At 39.9% G+C, this 22817-nt stretch overlaps 1 protein-coding gene across 9 annotated transcripts in view; it reads right to left on the reverse strand.

Annotated features, from left to right (window-relative positions):
* Nucleotides 1-22817, reverse strand: part of TNS3 (tensin 3) — a 208726-nt gene that overhangs the window by 18755 nt on the left and 167154 nt on the right. For 6 of the 9 annotated variants that reach the window (XR_011679613.1, XM_071429877.1, XM_071429875.1 and 3 more), the window contains 6 exons: nt 10293-10464; nt 9467-9487; nt 7303-7937; nt 6588-6674; nt 2518-2646; nt 136-231 (listed from right to left, as the gene is read on the reverse strand). Coding sequence is in view for 8 of the 9 variants with exons in the window: in XM_071429877.1 (XP_071285978.1) it covers nt 136-231; nt 2518-2646; nt 6588-6674; nt 7303-7937; nt 9467-9487; nt 10293-10464 (1140 nt within the window). In the remaining variant the exon portion in view is untranslated. The remainder of the gene's footprint in view (nt 1-135; nt 232-2517; nt 2647-6587; nt 6675-7302; nt 7938-9466; nt 9488-10292; nt 10465-22817) is intronic. The other 3 variants (XM_071429876.1, XM_071429872.1, XM_071429874.1) reach the window with 2 other exon arrangements.

The following is a 22817-nucleotide window of genomic DNA, read 5'->3' on the forward strand; positions in this document are numbered from 1 at the left end:
GAACCTTGGAATGGGTTCCTACAGAAGTCATCAGGACTCAAACAAAGTAGTCTCTCATTTGTATGCCATCCAAGCCAGCACTGGCAAATGCCAACTGTTTCCATCTTCTCAGTCCCTGTGATGCACAGTACTCACCAAAATATGGTTCATTCGGGCATCCTTTCAAGCGTACCCCCTTCTGAGTACATTCAATCAGAAAGTGCCTTACAAGTTCATTTGATGAATCTCCAACTGTGTTGAAAAATAAAGCTCATAAAAAGAAGCAATTAACAGACAACTCTCACAAACTAGATATTTATGAAGCAGTTTTTCCACATTACTACCAAATGTTTTACATACAAAATGCAAAGAATACAATTAGACCTACTCTGCAAGTTACAAGATGTATTTAAAAGGTTGTTTTTCAAAAAGCAAATAAGCAAACAGCTCACTTCAGACAGCCAGAGGAAATGGTTTAATATTCTTAAGTGACTGACATCCAAATATACACTGGTTTCAAAAATGTCCAAATATGGTCCCAGCTACAGACAGGAACAGAAATTTGGAAAATGAATGGTTAGAAAGTCTGATGCACTTGCCCATTAAAAGAACTTGTATCCAAAGTGACAAGGAAGAGAAGTATGAAAAAATATTCCCATTTCCAGTGATACTTCTGTTCACAGAAGTTCCCCAGATTAAAAGAAGAGTAGATTAAGCTACACAAAGGTAATGATGGCAATTCTCTCAGTGCATTTTTACATTTCTAAATGTCTGCAGTTTTATGCTATGTCTCTGCATCTGAAAACAAACATTTACATGAAGCACTGGAGTTTCACTTGATTTTTAAGACAGTTTTAATCTCAGGAATCAAAGACAAACCAAAACTGTAGAGTTGGATGAAAAGAGGAGATTCAAAGTCCAAGAGACCCGTAAAAAAATCCCTCAAGATTTAACATTTTTTTAAACCTGTACATATATATGCAGACATATAATTAAGACAAATATTTCTTGGAAGATAGATTGACAGTATGAAATATGACTACAAAACTAATCCTCCTCCAAATAGCTAAAAGGTTATTTCATACCAACAGGACAAAGCTATCAAACCATTCAAAGCTTAACAAAAGAGCTACAAACAGATGTTCCCTTTCATCTATCAGGAAACACCTCAAGGGTTGACCTTCAGGCCAATACAGATGAATGCATTAATATGGACAGCAGAAACTTCTATGCAAGCAAATATTGCACTGATCACTTTTTCAAACAGCTTACTGTTTGCTGTTACGCTCTCACCAATTAAAAATAAATTACTACAAGATATGTGGGGAGGGGAAGCCTGGAACAAGAAACACTACAGGAAACAGAACCAATCTGTGTCTTCTGGTGTTAAACAAGGGAAACCAGATAAGCTAAGTATCATGAAGTGAGAAGTGGAAGAATACTAGTCTGACTACTACTAACATAAACTGTCTCTTAAAGCCTAGCAGAGTGTGAGCTTTCATGTCTTCCTGGACTTCACTAATAAGAAAAGACTACTAGAAACACCCTACAAGCCACTTTCAATTTGCCTCCTAGTTGTTGCTATCACCACCCCAGTACACCTACGCTGAGTTCATTACGTAAATCATTGGAGTGGTTCTACTGATGTTTATTGGCAACAAAAAGGACTACATGGCAAGTTGTTACTAAAAATTGTTTCAAGACACGAGATTAAAACAGATTCAAAGTGTTACTGTAATAGAGGTGAACTGCTAACAGTTGCCAGAGTAAGCAAATCCAAACCAACAGCCAAACAAAAAAACAAACAAAAACAACCAAAATCATACTTCCATAAAAACAACACTAAGAATAAATGCTTTCCTGTAATCTTAATTGCCTACCTCACCAGTCATTATATACTAATGAAACATAATAAGCTTTGTAAAAGAAAAACAGCAGCAACAAGAACCACTCCACTAACTTTGCAGTAGTATAAATGGAACCAAGAACACTACAGACACTGGCTGCTGAGTTTCCATATACCAATTATTGATTTCTGCATGTTCTTCTCACTTTATGTTTCACAACCATCAGGATGAGTTATATATGGAGGCACTAGAGCTGACAGAGTAGATATATAGATCACCACTTCTTTTAAACTATTATCCTTAGGAATCTCTTCAGATTTTTATCTGAAATAGAACTGTCTCAAAACAAAATTTTGGCATTAAAAATATCCGGCCCTCCAGCAGAGTAAAAACTTTACATTGTAGCCTGTGAATCAAATGCAAACTTCTGATTGCTAGGGAAGACCAGTTGCTGAGATGACACTGATTTTCATTAGGCTGATGAGGTACAACATATACACAGACACAACAGAAGTCGTGGTGAAACCATATAGTATAACAGGCATCATATCCAGTCTCATTTAACAACACATCAACTGTAACCTGCAATTCAAGTTACACTTATGAGAAGAGGGGAAGATTCCAACAGATTGCTACCCACCAATAAGGACTACCTACTATATATAGCATTTTCAATAGCATATAGAAGTACCTTTCTTTAACTGTAGCACAGAAGGAGGTGGTGTGGCAACTTTCATTGCTAGCCCATAGGCTCCCCGGAAAGAATGACTGTCTCGAACAATGAAAGACCCAGGTTCCTTTTCCTTAAGAACAGCAATCGCTGCAAGAGATTCCAGGAAAGAGACAGAAAAACAGTTCAAGCACAATGCACACACTCAGAAAGTACAGAAGTACAAATGTATAATGAATAGGACACCAGAAGAAGTAAGAAGTTTTTCTCTATCCTCATTGCCATGCAACAAACACAATCAAGTGTATTTGGGGGACCTGAGTGGAAACTCCTTGTCCAAATCTCACAGATACTTATTTTAAAAGAAGCCTGAAGTACAGAACCCTGATTTTTACTGGTTTTTAAACTAAGAGGAGTGCTCAGGTCCCACCAGAATTCCTACAACCAGCACAAGAGCAAGTCTACTTCTGCTTATATTTTGTCAATTTGTTAAAAGACTGCATAGCTCTCTGTAATTCCCACACTGACTAGACAGCACTGTTTTTCACTTCCTATTCAGCCTCAACAGGCAGGACAGATTCATTTTCATCCACCACCAAGTTTTTGTCCCTGCAAAGCTATCTTACTGCCTTAGGAGTTTTGAAGCAAAGGAAGGAATGTAAGTGTATATTCTGCTCTTTGAAGTACTTTTCATCTGTATTTTGGGATCTCTTCTGCAAGTGCAGTATGAAATCCTCTCCAAGAGGGAACACTTGCAGGGAAATTGCTGCTACTTTGCACAAGTCAGTTGCAGACTTTGAAATCTAGCAGCCCAAAATTTTAAACTTACTTTGAAAACAGACAAAAATTAATCTAATGATTGATCTTAATAAAATCTTTGTACTTTGCTTTCTTTCCTCCCCCATACAAGTTTTACAAATACGTGTGTATACCAGTATACTTTGTTTCTAGAATTTCCAGCCATCAGCATGCCTTCAAAGAAACCCTAGAAAGAGCCCAAATTTGGTACTGGAGTCCTTAATTGACTGTTCATACAGAACATGGATATTATGCATATGGGGCACAAAGGCATATTTTGCAAGGCTGGAGCAATGTTTACAAAGCAAAGGTTCATTTCATGAAAAAAGGGGAAGTAAAAAAAAAATCAGAAAAATGCAGACAATTATCTCTTCTGTCAAAGCAAGTAAAGCAAACATATGCATTCTATTATCTTCATCTGTCAGATGGCAAAGGAAAGAACCATTTTTCACAACAATATGTCTTGTTTTGAGAGGATAAGGATGAATACACAAACCCCTACAATTAATCAATACATAACACTTCTAAATACAAAGGGATGCAGTAATAATTTGTCACATGAGCAGTCTATTAAACACAGGGGAAAAAAGATCAAAAAAGATCAACAAGAGTACCTTAAAACATTTTTTAAATGAAGTTTTACTTTAAGGATGAAAAGAGGCATATTAAAAGGTTGGGAGGACTGTTGTTTCATTTGTTCAAGCAATTAGGTTTTAAATTGCTTTATATCTATGTCCCTCACTGGACACACATCACGTGAGGTATTTTTCTGTATATTTAAAGACTCAGTTTTCATTATGGGTAGTTAGTAGATAATGCAAAGGAGACTGGAGTGAAAGGACCAGCAAAGTATCATCCAGAAATGAATTAATGTTCTGTTTTCTATGTCTTTATTCCCCAGGCATCCTATTTACCACAAAAGAACATCCTCACCATCTGAGAACATAGTAACTAGACAGACACAGCAATTCATCATTTGCCAATAGCTGAAGTTCACACTATTTTGGTTTAGTATGAATACCTTTCTCAATGTAGAACTAGTTAGTAATTTTTCATTTTTGACAGCTGCATTTTAAAAAATTCCAGCTTAAAATCCTGCCTTAGCTCATTAATCACAATTCACTGTAGCTGACTATTACAGTATAAACACAAGCACAATCAGACCAATTGCATTTGGAAAGCACTGCCAGAGACTGAAATGTTATAGTTTCATGGCTGAAACACTGTTATAAAGGACTTTTGCCCATTTTAGCAAAAGTGTGTAATGAAGCTGCAGCAATGAAGCTGCACCACCAAAGCCCACCCTACCTTGAATGGACCTCCTGACTGAAACCCTGAACTGTGAGCGAAGCCCCATAAAAGAGCTTGAGATAAGATAGAAGTGACACTGTTTTTCAATCATCTCAGGTTTGAGAAGAAATGGGTAAGGCTGGGAGAGAAGGATGCATTCACAGGAGGTCCAAGCTCAGCAGCTGTCCTGAAAATCATCCCCAGATGGCTTCAGGGTGGAGGCCATAGTCCACAGGCTTATCTGCAGCCAGGCTTGCACAGACTCCTCCCCAACCAAGAGGGGACGAGGACAGTTTTGGGTATATGTCATGACCTCTGGTCAGACGCAGTGAACATCCACCCTCCATTACACAAACTAGTTCAGCTGTAAAACTCCCCACTCTGGGAAAGCCACATCTGCAGGACACTCATGCGAGGGGCAGCTGAGGAAGTGTCATAATCCAACAAAGACCCCTAAAGCACTCCCCAGACTCATTCCTGAGGCCCTGCACCACAGCACTATGCATGATGCAAAGTGATGCAACTGATTCAGTCTTGCAAGAGAGAGTATCCCCCTTCAGGGGAGGTACCTGGGCCCAACTTGTATTAATCTTGGGACCCACAGAGGGGAGATATATTTCTACTTAATCTGTTCCTGTCATTCTTCCTGTCTCCCCATAACCTCTTTTTCTATTTCTTTCTCTTTCTCATTTACTGTTAAATAAAATATATCATTTTTTTGGTATCAACATTTAACCATGTTTGGTTTTAGTCTCATTTCACAGAATATTCAAACCTGAAGTTTCTATCCGAAATCCACAGAAAGCTCACTTTGCTCCTCTAGAATTAGTGGATTGTAACGAGCACCCAGCATACTTATATATGTACTGTTGTAGGGACAGTGTCTAAGTTCATAGAATCATGGAAGAATGGCCTGGATTGGAATGAACCTTCAAGATCATCTACTTCCAATGCTCCTGCCATGAACAGAGACAACTTTCATTACACCAGAGCCATATCCAGCCTGGTCTTGAACATTTCCATGGATGGAGGGCATCCCACAGCTGCTCTGGGCATTCTCTTCCAGCGCCTCATCACCCTCACAGTAAATAATTTTTTTCTAATATTTAATCTAAACCTACTTTCAGTTTGAAACCATTTCACCTTGCCCTGTCACCACTACATGATCTTCTAAAAAGTCCCTCTCCATCCTTCTTGCAGGCTCCACTCAGGTACTGGAAGGCTGCAATTAGGTCACTCTGAAGCTTTTCCTTCTCCAGATTGAAAAATCTCAATTCTCTCAGCCTTTCCTCATAGGAAACGTGCTCCATCCCTCTAATCAACTTTGTGGCCCTCTTCTGTACTCGCTCCAACAGGTCTATGTCTTTCCTGTATGCCAGATGCAGTACCCCAGGTGCTCGTAAGTATTAATTTCCACATAGGTAATAAAAGATTTCTTCAGTTCACTAAATAATACACCTACAAATGAAAGTGCTGTATCTGCATCATACATCATAAAGATGTTGTTCCATGGTACTGACCTTTAAGAAATAATGTATATCTCTTGACATTGAAATTCAGGCTACAAAATGACTGGTGGGTGAGGATGCCTTCGTGGTGACCTAGCTAATGAATTATGCTGAGATCATGTCAGAACAGCACACTTGCCCTCAAAAGGTTTCAGAGAGCAGACAGCCATTTGGTGTTGTTTCATTCAAAAATCAAAATTCAAAAATCTGCAGCTTCATACCAAAGAGCATTTGCAGCAGCTACCACAGGTAGATCTATATTACTTCATAGTTAGTTCAGTTAGGTTAACAATTTGTTTGATTAACTGAAAATTTTTCAGGACTATTTGACTGCCCTCCACACTCAAATTCAGCCTTTCAATGAAAGAAACAAGAGGGGGTTGTCTATGGCCTTTCTAGGTTTTATATTTCTTTTAGAGATCAGATATCTATCTAAAATCGAGACTTCACTAAATAGCTGGACGGGTGTGTCAGAATATTTATCAATAGATATACCTTGTTCTCTTGAAATATCTGGCTTATACCAGAACTTGGATGTGTCCTGAACAAATTTTACCGTCACATGTTTATCAGCCGTGTTTTCTGTGAAATAAAAAGAAAAAAAAGTCAAGAATGTTTTAAAATACAAAAGTGCTTTTACTTTTCTTTCCGAGTTCCAATCACCACGGATACTCAAAAAACTCATCATTAGGACAGTTTAGAGAAACTGAGCTGTTTTAGAACCAGCAAATATAATACGATACACTAAGATTTTGAAAGCATGTTCTATGTTTCATTTTGCAAAATCCTAAAATATTAAAACCTTTTAGTTATAAAGCTGCATTAAATACAAACTTCTCAACAGGGCCCAACAAATACACATGTACATCTTTTACTTTTATCGGCACAACTCTAAAAGGTACAGAGAGAAGCCAGCCCTTTTAAAAAGAAATTGAACTCAACACTGGTCCACTGTAATCTGACAGCTGAAATAGTAAGCTGACCGATGGCTGGCTTCTAGGAAGCAGAGGAATAAATCTAAAGCCTTGTTTCCTGAATACTGCATCCAAAGACAAGGAACTGGCAACCATTTACTGCAAACATTCAAGTTCTCTGTGCCATTTTCATTCCATTATTTTTTTTCCCTCTCCACTTTTAAAACCCCCAAAAATCTTTTTATAAACTTATATAAAATCTAATGTACTTTGCATTTCTCTGATACAGAACCTACCTGGCACTGGGGAAGGGCTTAACATTTTTGAAAAATCTGGGAGGACATTTGGGAAGGGAATGCTGATTGTGCTTCCACTGTGAGGGCTAGAGAAGCCACTTGAAGACGGTGACACAGAGTAAAAGGAACGTTCTCCTTCAGAGGACCTCGTCTTCTCTGGAAGAGGTGGTTGAGCATGTAGGTTCCCTCCATGGTGATGTGGAACTGCACTGTTCGGGCTGTTGTGTCCAGAGGCCACTGTAAGAAAGTTCTGCGTCAAAAAGTCATTGTCATCAGCACTTGCCACTGATGAGCTCAGCGTTTTAGATGTGCTAACATTGGCTATGCAAGTAGCTTGTATCTCCTCTTGGGAGGAGCTACTATCCCTGGTACCAGTGCTGTAGCTCAGGTAGGCATGGGCACTGCTGCTGATACCATGTTCTTGGTGTGGCTTTGCTGGTGAACTCTCCAGGTTGTTCAGGTTGACAACTTGCATTCCTGGAGTTTGGAAATGAGACAGGAGAGAGACATCCTGCACAGCACTTGAAAATTCAGAGGGCACAAGGTATGGCTGCCTGGTGTTTCCCACTGAAAACTGGGTTGACAGGGAAGCTTTAGAGCTGTTTTCAAGCCAAGGATATTCTGCAGCAGAAGAGCTGTCAAAAAAAAAAAAAAATTAACACAAAAACAAAACAGTAGCCACATCATTCCCTTAAAATGTTACTGTACAACCCATACTTCAGTGGCCATTGAAAGAAATGAAACATGACAGGACAAAAAAAATCCCAGGGCGCTCATTGAAAACATGCTGGACCAGGTAATGAATGCAGTTAGATCAAGGGATTCCAACCTCATCCTGACCAGTAACTTCTTCAATGTACATCCATTATGCTCTGTCTTATCTCACCCTCCACCTAGCCATGTTGATGGGATAGTTTCTGAGTTTGCACAGTAAACCAGTCCATAAAAATAATGACAGCTAAAAATACTTCTCCCTGTTTGAGGGGTATAGTTTTAATATGAAACAGTTTAGTGAGGCTGTTTGCAGCATTGCTTCACATACAGCTGTCCTGATGAGCTAAAGCGCTACCTGAAAAATAATAAGAGGCAACGATTTCTTATGCCAAAGCTGCACAGAGGTAGACGTTATGGAAGAAACATGACACGGCCATACCAGCTCTTGCATGCAGAGTGTCTTATGCTCATCAAAATATAAATGGGCTGAGGAGGGGGTTATGCACCATCACACAACAAATCAGTAACTATGATAATGGTAAGAACACAATTCACAAGGAGTAAGTTGCAGACCAGATCTATTTCAATACAATTTATATTAAAAAAAAAAAATGAAGAGGCAGGTCCAGTGGTTAATTTAATTGGTGGAAAATCTCTGATTTATAGAATTAAATACTTCAACAGTAAACATTCTGTTTTTCTACTGGGTAGCAATTGTACTTGTTCAAGTAAAAAATAAAAAAAATGTCCTTCCAAACAAAAGAAACTAAGCATCTGATAAAATCATTTGATAAAAGTTTAAGCTGTCTCCTTGCTTCTGAAAATGAAATGCCCTTAGGCTGTAGCTGGAAAAGATTACTAATATTACCAAATCCAAAGAGAAAAAACTCATTGTGAAATGCAAAGAGAAAAAGCTGACATAAGATATATATCAAAAAAGAAAGGATTTTTAATTAAAAGGGAATTGTGGAAATGAATGCCAGTAGATTTAAACAGCTCAAATTAGAAAGGCCATTAAATAAATGGAAGGTAAGCAAATTGAAGAAGACATTGCTGCAAGAAAAAAACCTCTCCTCTAGAGCTGCAGCTATCTTCTAGGTGAAATAAAAAAATTATAGAAAAAGTATTTAGAAAGAAGCAAACAAAATTTTCTAGATAAAGTCTGAAGTAGGAATGTAAACTTGATAATGACTGAATTGACTGATAAGCTTTTAATACATATCCACTTGTAATTGTTACACTGCCTCTTCTGCAGCAAATACCAACATATTTTGTTCTATCTTAAGGTTCACATTTGTAATCACAAAACCAAAACATTCTTTCACAGTCTCAGTACTGACTGAAAATGAAACCAGTTAGATTGGAAGATAAATAAAAGATAAGTAGGTAATGACATACTTGAAGTACTGACACTCTGACACTCCAACCAGAAGTATTCCAAAATACTTACTGTGAAAAAGGAGCCAAATAGCTAAAAACAAGAATAGGATCATTAGCCAGAAAGGAATGTTTTTTCAGAGTGATAGAGAAGGCAACTTCTTCAGGTCTAATGTACCACCTTGTCTATCGAGTAAATATAGTGCACAGCTAATGACTGATCACGCATTGTTATGGTCTTCTGACCATTCTAACAGTAACTAGGGACTGCTTGTTAGTTTGCTGTTTCTTGACATTTCTTAGCTTATGCTGTAAGCTCCTTTGGACAAGAAATACTTTGTAAATTTATACAGTTCACAGTATTGTCAAGAGCGCTACATGTTTACCACAATCTAACTGTAAAACAATAAAATTTCTAAGCCTGCTAATCAGTTGAAAGGTAATCAGCTATACACTACCAAAGCAGATCTACTGACATTTTACTGACTAAAAACATATGTCTGCAGTGAGAAGAGCGCTCCCTTTCTCTCATATACAGCTTATTCCTATGTGAATTTAAGTTATGTGGCTTTAAGTTAAACATCAGAGATGCCAGTTAAGCACACAGAAAAATATATGAGCTTATATATGAGCTATATATATGTGCTAGCACAAATAACATAACTGAGCTATAAAATTCTATTTGTCTTCTCACTTATGTTCAAAGCTAATTGTGTCCCTCACATAAAAGTAACACCTCTGTATGTGTTAAAATCCATTCAATGGACTCCAACAATAAATGTGACAACCCACCTCAAAATTCTTAGAAAATGATCTGCAGTGAAGATGCAAGCATAATGTTTTGTCTGGGAACTATCATTATGAGAAATAAACAATAATGGAAGAGAATCTTTTCCTACCTTTCTGCCCCTGGGATAGGACTGCTATTTGCAATAGTAGATGAAGATGCAAAACAGCGTTGAAAAGAGGGATCAGTCTGCATGTTGACCCTCAGCAAAGAAGAGTTAGTGCCCACGGTGCCATCAGACATCACCACAGAGAGGTTAATGGCTTCTGTGTAACTTTGAGATTCTGCAGCAAAGAAAACAAAGTAAATGCAAATTTAAAAACAACATGCATTTTTATGAACCTTGTACTGAAAAATGTGTTCATAAAATAGTTTGGTTTTCTCTTAATAAGATTATAAGGAAGATTTTTTGTTTGTGCAGTAGATAGTATTTCACAAAATTATGTTGATTGCTGAAAACATCCAGCATGTCAAATAGCAGAGGGAATAGAGATTACAGAATTGCTACACTCAAACTGTTTGATCACTTCTCCAGAATACATTCTCTAGCCCTATAGATGAGAACAGACTGTTTGTTCCAAGATGTTTTGCATTTCACAGTCCACAGTGCTAAACAGGTATGTCTAGTCAAGTGCACCATTTGCACTTAAAATACCAAAAGGAAACTGGGTGTCCTGGTCCCAGCCACTACAGAGTTAATATTTGCAGTAGGCCAGCACCTGGAGTTATTGTATACCACCTCAAATCATTGCTGGGGGTGGGGGGGGAGTCTTTCAGGGAGAAAAGGTCCATTCTGGTTAAGAAAGCATGGTGGAGGGAACAGGTGGTGGTGGTAGCAATCTGGAAGGTCTCAGGGTGGGGCCCACTTGCTGAATGGGGCAGGGGACCTGATGGATAAGGACACAGATGACACTGAGGTACAGCCTTCTTTATATCAAGTCTTTATCAGTGAGACAGGCCTTTGGGAACCTCAAGCCCCTGAGACCACAGGTAAAATCTGGATCCAAACATATCCTCTGTAGAGGAGGACTAAGCCAAGGAGAACTAAAACAAACTGGACATATTTGTGTCCATTGGGGACTCAGAGGTTGAACACATGAGAGCTGAGGGAGCTGGTGATATCCCGCAAGACCATTCTCAATAATCTTTGAAAGGTCTCAATGACTGGGAGAGATTCTTAAGAACAAGAAGGGAGCAATTATCACTAATTCCTCCAAGAAAGGTATGAAGGATGATCCAGGGAATTGCAGGGTTGGTTAACCTAACCCCAGTCTCTGGAAAGGTGATGGAGCAACTAACCCTGGAAACCACTTACAAACACATGGCAGAAAAAGACTGAGAGTTGTCAGCATGAATTTAGAAAGGGGAAATCATGCATATCCACTGAGATAACTTTCTTCAGTAAACTATCTTAGTGGCCAAGGGAAAAGCAGTGGATATTCCTTATTTTTACTTTAGTAAGGTTTTTATCTTGGTCTCCCATAATATCCTCATAAACACACTGATAAAACAAGGGTTGGATAAGTGGAAGTGAGATCTAATAAAAACTGCCTGAATACCTGGGCCCAGAGGCTTGTGATCAGCTGCAGCAAGTCCACTAGAAGGCAAGTCTTACCATTATATCCGGGAGCTGATACTAGGACCAATAGTCTTCAACATCCTTCATTAACAATACTGATAATAGGATAAACTTTTATCATCAAGTTTTTCAGACAACAGAAAACTGTCATTGACAGAGGAGTCATTAACAAACCAGATGGTTGTGCTGCTATTCAGACGAGGGAGAAATGGGAAAAAAGGAATCTTAAGTTCAACAACAAGAAATAGGAAATCTTAAGTTTCCTATTTAATCCAAGAAGAAAAGGAATCTTAAATTCAACAAGAAGAAATACAAACTCCTGCAACTGAGAAGGAATAATCTGTGGCCATAGCACATGTTTGGGGCTGACTGGCTGGAGACAGTTCTGTGGAGAAGGACTTGGTGGTTCTCATGGACAATGAGCTGACCATGAGCCAGCAATACAACTCCATGGCAAAGGCGGGCAATAGCATCTCAGCTAGCATCACAAAGTCCTGCCAGCAGGTAATAGGAGGTGATCCTTCCTCCCTGCTTAGCATTAAAGGCCACATGTAAAGCTCTGTGCCTATTTATGGGCTCCTCGGTACACGAGGAACAGGGATTTGCTTAAACAAGTCCAGCACAAGGTCACAAAGACACCGTCACTGGGAGCAAAGCATCTTTACAGAAGCAGGGGCTGAGCCCCAGACAGCTGGGACTGTACAGCCTGGAGATAAGAAAGCTCAGGGGTATATTAACACTGTGTGTATAAACCTTGATGTGAAGGCATGAGGGTGCCTTCTGCTCACAGGATGAGAAAAGGACACAACAAAAGGGGTTTAAAGTTTAGCAGCATAGAGCAGCACATGGTTTACCTGTTGTGTTGGTTTTGTCCAGGGTAGAGTTAACTTTCTTGACAGAGGCTGGTATGTGACTGTTTTGGATTTGTGTTTAACACAGTAATGATAATACAGAGATATTATTGTTATTTCTGAGTGTAATATATGTTGGGAAACAATTCATGCTAGAAAAGAATGTACTTTATAAAGATTGTGAAATCCAAACGAGTCTCTGACCACAAGCAGCCCAAGAGGTGGACATCTATTCAAACTCTGAAATTCCTGAAGGTGGCAGGAGAAAAATCGGCATTTAGCTTATGAATAGACGCACCCAGCGCAATGACCATCGCTATCCCGAGCCATCGGAAGACACCTAAGAGCGATCATCGCCCTGTTGATAACATCGATCAAGATAGCCGAAGTCGCCAGAAAGATACATGTGAATACGCGACTTCCCAAGATTCGATCAACGCTGGCTATCAACCAGGAAATGGCGATTGTCCAGCTCTGAACAGTGAAAGAACCAACTATGAATGTGAAGAGTTACAAAAGAAAGTGGGACTCCTTCGCCTTGGGCACAATAAACTGTATAAAACATCCCCCGCTAGAAGCGACTCTTGTGAATGGGGCGGTGGGGGGGGGGGGGGGGGGGGGGGGGGGGACGGGGACGTGATTCGATGCGATAGAGGTCGGATCCAGGTTCACCCAGTGCCGATCCCAGGCTCGACCCTGTCTCTTTGGCTGTGGTGGTTTTGAGGACCGTATTCTGGTCGCAGAAAAAGATAAGTAAATCTTTTCACATTTTTGGTAATGTGGCTTTCGATTGATCATTTGTAACACTGAGCAAGGCTTACACAGATCCAAGGCCTTTCTGCTTTTCATACTGCCACACTGGCAAGGCAGTTGGAGGTGCATGGGAGGTTGGGAGGACAGCCAGGACAGGTGACCCCTACTGACCAGAGGGATATTCCAGATCACATGACATCACGGTCAGTATACAGAATGGGGGGACAAAAGAGGAAGGAGAGGACATTTGGAGTGATGGTGTTTGTCTTCCTAAGTAACCATTACATGTAATGACAGGCTCTGCTCTCCTGGGGATAGCTGAACATCTGGCTGCCCATGGGAAGAAGTAAAGTAATTCCTTGTTTTGTGTCGCTTTTGTGTATGGGGCTTTTGCTTTCCCTCTTAAACTGTCTTCATCTCAACCCATGAGTTTTCTATCTTTTACCCTTCCAATTCTCTCCTCAATCCTAGGGGCTGGAGAGCGCCCAGCAACTGCACTGGGCTTGGCAGCTGGCTGGGCTTAAACCATGACACCTGTGCAGCTACAGTTTTCAGGTGTGACCTTGTCCACACCACACAGACAAAGAAGCAAAACAACTGTAACCTTTATTTCCTAACAGCCTGCAAACAGCACCAGACTGAAATATGATATATGTTCAACTTAATTATACTGTGCATAAATACTATAAGATATAGTTAAAACAGATGCATTTAGATGAGGAATAATGTGGATGCTATTACTGCAGAGCCTTCTACAGGAACAATTTCACCCCATTTTTCAGAGGTACACTTAAATAACCAGTCAAGCTCTAATGGAGATTACATTTAATTATTCTGTATTAGTATTAAAAAGTCAACACCTATTCACATAGCTCCAAGCTCAACCACACTGTTTTCCATGACAGAAAGCTGTAATACTACAAATGCCCATGCATCTGAACAGCTTCATTCACCTGAATAGTCCTACTGACCTCAACACTAGCAGGACTGAAACCCAATAAGACAATCACAGATTAAACAATCTCTAATTACTGTTTCTTTAGTTGATATACTTCCAAAGAATCAGGGAGGGGGGAAAAAAACCCCAAACCCAAGGAAGTCACGGAATAATTCCACTCCTACAAAGAGTTAAGATCACAGTAATGCACTTTTTCCATAAGCAAATCTTCCTAATGTAAAAAGCCACTGAAAACAAGTCAAAATGAATATTGTTTTCCCTTCAATTCATGGCAGAGCTTGGTTCTGCTATTACTTGAATGAGGAGTGTGCAAGGTACTTTAAAGATATGTCTGAGACAAGAAAATCTGCACGTTAGTGCCTTGACTATAAACCATCTGAATTCATCACACAGCACACATTGAACAGAGCAAACATTTAATTGGATGAGGGAAACAGATGCCTTTTAACAGAAACTGTCTTTTAACTACACCATTACTTTAACGATATTCATAACAGCAAGAGAAGTGAACTTTAAGGAAATACTGCAGAAATGTTTCGTGTGGAAGAGCTACAGAAATCTGAATCTGTATTTACCAGATCAGCTACATCACAGTCATCCTCATACTGGTGCAAATAAGAGTCAGAAAAGCTGGCTGCACAAACCCATATTGGTCAACTTGATGTACACAGGAAGACTAGTAGAGCCTCTCCAGAAACACAACTTCAACAAATCTCCAGAGACCAACATTTGACAAACCATCTCAAGTGCAACAGGCATCTCATCTCTGCACATGACCTTGCCCAGATGCTTCCCAATTACACTGCAGGTTGAGACGATTCTGCTTTTGAATTGCATTCCTCACAGGAACAGGAATTACAATCCCAAACTTATCTCCACATGCTTGCTTGTTTTCACGTCTCTGTGTCTCTCCCGATACGAAAATATATAGGGGAGTCACTGGAATCCAGTTACCAAGACTCTGGGGGCAAAGAGGGGAGTGACACTCTTTCTGAAATAGCTTAAAATCTCCCACTCTAATATGAGCTCAACTACGTGCATAAGAGTTAGTCCAACAGATTTACACAGCAAATTCCACTCCTTCTACAGCACTTGCTTGAATAAAGAGACCAAGGCTTGATTCTTCCCTGTTTCAGGCCTTGGATTGCTGCTATTATCTTTACAGCTTGAGGAAAAGACCACTGTCAGGCTCACAGATGCATTTCACACCCCATTTTCACAGGTGTAAAATACTAAACACAGAGTGAAAAGCCACTGGCAGCCAGGCATGTAAAATGCAGAAAAAACACAAACTCAGAACAACTCTTCCCAGGCTAGAAACAAGTATATCTTAAAGAAACTTCCCATGAAAGCAGCCTTGTTTTTACTTCAATTAAAAACAAACCTGCTGGATACTTTAGCTATGTCCTCTCTCATTGTCTGATGCAGAGTTCACTGGTCAGCTGTTAACCCTTTATCTCAAGGAATCAATAATTCTGCAATTTCATAGCTTCTACAGAATTAACTAGCCTGGCAAATTTGACAGAAAGCAAAGCATCAGTGCTTCTTGGTTCAGGCCCCTACCACGCCATTTAGAGCTGTAAAAACACTGTCAACGTAAAAGTGCAGCTCCCTATTTCAAGAAGTGACATGACAAAACCAGGATCATTCATGTTTGTATCTTTTCATGCACCCAGGTCAGATGTTAGTTTACTATCACTGATCATCAACTTTAAAGGCAGGACCTTAGAAAGGAGCTGGACTCTTTGCAGCATACCCTACTGAAAAATGACATTAAGAAAAGAACACTAATTGTGTACATGCAAGGCACAAAAATATCCAGTTCACTCTTCTACTTGGCAGCAAGAGGTAAAACCTGTAGAAATTGCAGGCTTTTTTTAGCTGTAAGCAGAAACTGCAGGGTGTGCCAACCACACAGCCATATAAAGTAAGATCTTACAGATTAATCTACTCAACTTTAATCTACTAAACCTCTTGAAACAAAGAAGAAAAAGGAAGCTGCCCCCACACCCCCTCCAAAAACAAACAAAAAACCCCCACAAAACAAAACCCCCAAACAAACAAACAAAAAAACCACACACACACACACCCACCAAAAAAAAAAAAAAAAAAAACAACAAAAAAACACAAAAACCAACAAAAAACAAACCACCAAAAATACCCAAACCTACCAAAAAAGAAAAAACCCAGAGTAGCTTAACCCACACTATGGTCCAGATCAAAGATAGGTAACAACATTCAGTCATTTTACTACCAAATCTCGTATTTTAGTAGGTCCTCATACATTTCAAACTTTGTAATCCTTTTTGTGAGAAGGTGTTGGTTAATGTGGATTGTATGAGCTTGAAAACTCAAGTAAAGATCCTCAGTTACATCTTCTGGGGAAAGGGAGCTTAAAGTCAGTTTTCTGCTTCCAAACCACTGAGCTCATTACCTCACAACTATCTGAGGCTAATATAAAAGCTGAACGGACAGAGAAAATAATACTGCTCTGAAATAAGCCAAAGTAATGGCCCACTTGAGCCAGATAAAAAACTAATGCTTTTCCAAGTCTATTTGCACAGTAAGATTCCTACAGGTTATCTATCTTCTCTTTCACTCCCTTGCTTTTCCAAATACAAAGGTGCCAAAAATGGTAAGAGAGACCAGCAGTCTCTCCTCTCCTCTCTCTCTCTTTCGGCCAAAGTATTAACTTTACTGAAATTCTGACCTTTTAAACTTGTTACATTCTGCTTTCAATTTCACTAAAATACAGTGAACCAAATTATACCATTATATGAAACCCATCAATTTTGGTCACACGGTTCCTTCTCTTTCACAGAATATGTGGAAATCAATAAAGGATGCCTAAAGTCTTTTATAACTTCAGATACCAGGGAATGGTATAACTTTTTTGTGTGTTTTGCACAGTACACGCTTTCCTATTCAACATTAAGTAGCTCCACTCCTCATTTAGAAGAAGTACATGTCATGTACCAACACAGAGACACCTTCAGTTCCCACACTTCCCAAAAACCCACTAATACCAAGCAGAGAAAATGTAACAGGATTTTTCATGTTTGTGAAGGAAAAGACAAAATTACTATTGCTAGGAGATTCTGCTAATGCCTGTTTTGAGTGGACCAACTCTCTTCACAAATAATCAGGCTGAACCTGGGACAAGTCATTAGGACAGTGGCTCTAGCATCCAGGCATTAACCTCTCTGCACAAAAAGGTCAGCCTTAGTTGCTTCATCTGAGAAGAATCTCAGTGGAATATGTATTACATACTTGGATATTACAGAAAATACAACAATGGAGTGACTGACAACCTCAGAAATAAAACAGCACATCTGGAGAGGCAGTAAAGTATTTCTCAGGGGTGTTTATTTGGTGGAAGAAAAAACACGTTCAACAGTTAGAACCCAAATTGCTAATAATTAAATGCAATGTACACTACAGTACTGAAGGTTTTTAACTGCATTGTGTGCATTTAGAAAGCGTTCACTGTGTTTTGAGACCCTGTCAAATGAATTTAGAATTAAAAAAAAAAAATCATTCTTGCCTTATGCCCTAAAGAGAGCTGTAACGAGAGCTGTTGTCCCTCGAGGAAGCATCCTTGGCACAGCGGTCTTCCCCAGCCAGCACTGGGTGAGGAAGGCTGGCATTTCACCACCGTCAGGGGAGACTCTGGCCTACCAGCAAAATGCATGACAGGAGTGGAAGTGTATTGCTACATTCCTGTGTTCTGCAAGTTCTAGCTCCCATAACAGCCTGCCAGTAACAGCCATATGCAGCCTCTGAAGCTATGCCAGGTGTCAGCTTATCTCCAGACAACCACAGGCTGAGACAATTAACAGCATTTACCCTCTGCACATCGATCAGAATCAAAAGTATGATTTACCAGACCACACTCTACCCCATTCTAAAGCCCTAAGACCTCTACTATAGGGCTTCTTTTCTGAGAAAATAGGTAGACCGTTTTAGAGGTAACTTTGTATCATACATTCACTCAAACACCAAAATACAAATAACTCCTATTTGCTGAACAGATTACAATACAGCATCTTGAAAGCAGTAAAATCCTTATCATGACTTTCTGAAAGGCTTTCTTATACTAATTTATTTCATTCTCCCAAGTAGTGCCCCGCAAAAAAAGAAATTTCGCCAAGGACTAAAGCAATCAGTTGCATATATCTTTTCATATATTTTAAAAGATCTTGCAGATGCTGTGCTACTGACTTTAAGCAAGCTTTGCTGTCTTAGGAATGCAAATCAGCTGCAGAGGCATGTCCTCAAGACTTCCAGATCACATGTAACATAAAATGGGATTAAAACACTCTTTAGGAGAGAATCACTATCAGTACATAACACAGAAACAAGAGAACCTCTATTCTGTCGCTATGTACAGCAGCTCACTCAGTAGTGAAAAAAAAATGAAACAATTAGAACACAATTAAGAGACAGACAATTCCATTCTTATCATGGTTAATCTCGTAATGGAATTTCAGACATTCACACTGCTGAATATGACAATTTTCATCAAACCATAAAATTAAACTGCAATAGTTTTAGAGAAGAGAAAAAGAACCTATGAAACATGCATATGGTACCTTTTTCAGGCAGAATGCACTAAAAACCAAGACCTTTCATGAAAAGAGTAAAATATCAGCATTGTGCTCCAAAGCTCATTATCCATTAAAATCGCTTGAAATGTTGGAGATGCAGGTCTAAGCTGTCTGTGCTGAATGGAAAAGTGCCACTCATGTCTACTGACAAGATACACTGCAAAGTCAAAGGAAAGGAGGCAAGAGTGAAGGCAGAAAGGGCAAACTCAGTGAAAGAAGAAGGGACAGAGCTCAGGCCTGACTTTCTGACACTTCTGAGAAGCAAGCACAAAGACTGTGACATTTTTTATTTTGTGTTATGACCCTATATACTTTTCCTAAGGTGAAAGAGTGACAAAGGAGTTTAAACTCCCCTTTTTCTGTCTCAGTCCAGTTCCCTGGTGCCACGAGGAATCAGAGAGGTCCCAGTATGCAGTTTTTGATGTCTGAGGCATACTTGCCTCATAGAACAAATGGAAGCAATCAAACTGATGTTTGGACCCTTTATCAAAACTCTCACTTCGGTCCTGTTCTTCTGCTGTGAAAAAAAATCTGCCTAAATGTGACAATCTTCAACCTGTTCATTTTTCTAGTCACTTGCCTGCAACAAAATGCTGAACCCAGCTCACTGTGGCCTGAATAACAAAAGTGAGGGCTGTTTTTTTAATTTTCAAGCAGTATACCTAAACCATTTTATTTTAAAACCAGAAAAAAACTGACTTTTCAAAGGCTGCTTTTAATAATCTGAAATTGATACTGGTAAAAATAAACTAAGTTCAGTTTATCTTCAGTGTTGTTCAGTATCACAAAACACACAACTGAGAAGTCGTGCATTTTTTTCTTGGTCTGTCTCTCAACTGTGATTCAGTAACTCTCCTTTTAGGGTTGCAGTCTTTACCCAACCATGTGCTGCTACTGCCTGAATAGAAAAATTGTTTGCATTAAGGCAGTAGGAACCAGGCTCTTTATTCTGCTGCATCCTGTACACTGTACCATGTAATAGCTGGCTACTCTAAGACTCTATTAGATTTCCATGGAAAATTCAGATCTGAAGTAAGAGAGTGTTCTATATGTATTACACAAATACACTTCGTCTTGGATGCACAAATTAGACCAATTACCTTTCCAGTGCTAATGGCACAATAAGGTGTTTTTCTCACTAAGCAAGAAGGCAGAAAAACGATGCCATATTCCTCATTTAAGAAAGACTCATGTTTACAAAATATTACACTTTTCATGTTTTTGAAAAGAAATTCAGTACTGCTATAACATTACTAAAAATTCCTCAGGGGAGGAAAAAGACTCAGCCTGGACAAATTTTCTTCTACGTAGATAGAAATTATGTCTACTCCAGGCAGCCCTTATTTCTACTTTTGAAAAAGACCCACCACGGCACACAAAAAATTACAAGGCTTCCTCGGCAGGAAAGTGACTAGACAAAACTCTCGATCCCTGCCTCATGCCCTCAGTCATTGTCAGCGATTGCAGAAAACTCTCATACTGACAGAACTCCTTGTCTGCAAACCTTCTCCGTTTCTGGGCAGACTCCCAACGTTGTTACATGACTTTAAAAGGCGTAACTCTTCCTCCCCCTTGATTTCTAGAGCTCGCAGCAGCAGGCCGCAGGCTGTGTGCGTGCTCCCAGCTCCCCACCCCGCAAGCGGAGCGGCCCCTGTCTGAGGCTGGTTCACTTTAGTGAACTCCCGCCGCCCTCCCCTGTTCCCGGGGTCACGTTTCGCTGTCGCTGCGGCGAGCGCGACTAGCCTAACACAAGACAAACCCATAAAACGAGTTTTCAGACTTAGGAAAACGCACAAAACAGGGGCGCAGGGAACCATAAACCTACCTACGGAAGCCATCGCGACAGCTGCTCTCCCACGGGGCTGTGCGAAATCTTTCCCTCCCTCCGTGCCGCATGCTGCCTGAGGCTCACGGAATCAAGGCAGCGCGGCGCGCCAGCCCGCCACGCAGAGACTTGGGAAAAGCTATTGCCCGCATTTGCCAGCACCCGCCACTCTCCCTCGCGTGTTAGAACTTCACCGCAAAGTGGGATCCAGTGTCTGCGGCAAGAGAAGCACAGGCTCCCTTGTGTCAATACAGCCACCCAGACGAAGAATGGCCAGAATTCACTTCATCCAGGCAGAAAGTAATTCCCCGATAGTTGTTAGATTAGGCTTCCCGCTCGCTCTTTAGCTCGACTGCCCATTCAGTGTATGCCTGCTGTGCTGACTCCACCTCATTTGCGTTTGACTTGTTCCCTCCACTTTCCCCGCCCGACTCTCACCGCCTCTTCCACGCAGAGCTCCCAGCGGGTCCTGTGCTCCGCGCAGCGCCGCGGGGGCGGAGAGCGAGCGGTCGGCACACGACCCGGGGAGACTGGGAACTTGGGTTGGGAGGAGGGGTTGTGTGTGGTGGTATTTGGTTGATTTTGGGGGGGGTTTTGAGTGTTGGGGGCGGGTGTTGTTCTTCCCCCACCACTTCATTTGACCTCACTTATTTTGTTTCTTTCAGAGAAATGCAAGACACGAAACCGAGAATTGTCAGATTAGTGCTTTTTAATGTTGACCAAGGCCCAGCTACTCCATTACACTAAAGGGGCCCAACACTCATGGATAAATTTAGCATCCAGAGCTCTGAATAAAGTTTTACTCGCTTCCCAAGATTACAAAACACGTATAGCCTTATTGTGTTGCATTCAACATCCCCCTAGCATTGTTCTAAGCAAGTTTTATTCACAGGTCAGGAAGACGAGTGGAAACACTGCAGGTCCACAATGAGCAGCCCATTTCCTTTTTAAGATTGTTCATCAGTGCCCAGCACACAGTATTTTCTGAAAGGATCACTGCAGGAAATTACTAGATCTAGACAGAAAGAAATACAACCATTTAAAACTTTCCCATGATGAATTATTCTATTGCTTTCAAATTTCTACCGGCACCATGTTTTGAATGCATGTACTAAACCATTTTGATAATATTAAAATGCACAGGCTGGCTTGGTTATAGAGATGAGTACTGGGAAAGTAATTAACATTTTGCTTTCTTCCACAGACCATAATGTAAATCAAACTATTCCTTTGTAAGGATATTCATTCCTACCACTGTTTTCCTTCATAGCAGCTGCTCCTATTAAACATGTTGCATAAAGATTGCATTCAGAAGAACCAAATAGCAAAAGTTAGTTGTGATATACACCATATCATCAGGTAAAAAGAAAAGAAAATCCTTGCCATGGGGTCAGAAGAGGTTATTATGCAGCAGTTCAGAAGTGACATCCGTTACTTTGAATAATTTATAATACAACTACACTTTCTCTTGGATGCTTCCTGGCAGAGCCAGATACAGGTAAACACAAACTCCACACTTCTATAAAGAATAATGGTTAGAGAAAATTTCTCTCCATAGAATGCATGCCTGTCTCTGCATAAAAAGCACTGTAATCACAGGACTTTTGGATATCCCATTCTTTTCCTGATTTTCAAATCTAGAAAGCTTTGCTTGTTTGGCTATTTACACTTGCTGAATTAGATGGGAATAAGAATAGAGTAACATTTAACAAAGAAGATAATAGTAGTCTGAGATGACATATGAAGAAGGCTGGTTAAGTAAGAAACTTACTTTCCAAAGTATTATAAGGATGTAATTAAGCAGAAATAATGTAATTAAAAGTATTAATATAATTGAGTTTTGTCAGCATTTATCAAATTCACCCTTTTTAAAGATTTTTTTGCATGGATCCTTCTAATAGACTCAGTTATACTTAAGGGGCTACTCATCAAGAAAATCCCTCTGACATGGACAATTAGTAACAAACAAAAGGGCACATAACAAAAATCTCACCTTTTGCTTGTCCTTCTGTCACAAATTCAAAGTTTCAACCAGATGAGACTTTCTTCTCCAAGGAAGAAAAA

Source organism: Agelaius tricolor, unplaced genomic scaffold (genome assembly GCF_023055355.1).
Source record: "Agelaius tricolor isolate 1412-34295 unplaced genomic scaffold, bAgeTri1.0.p SCAF_6, whole genome shotgun sequence".
In the NCBI taxonomy this organism is placed as follows: domain Eukaryota; kingdom Metazoa; phylum Chordata; class Aves; order Passeriformes; family Icteridae; genus Agelaius; species Agelaius tricolor.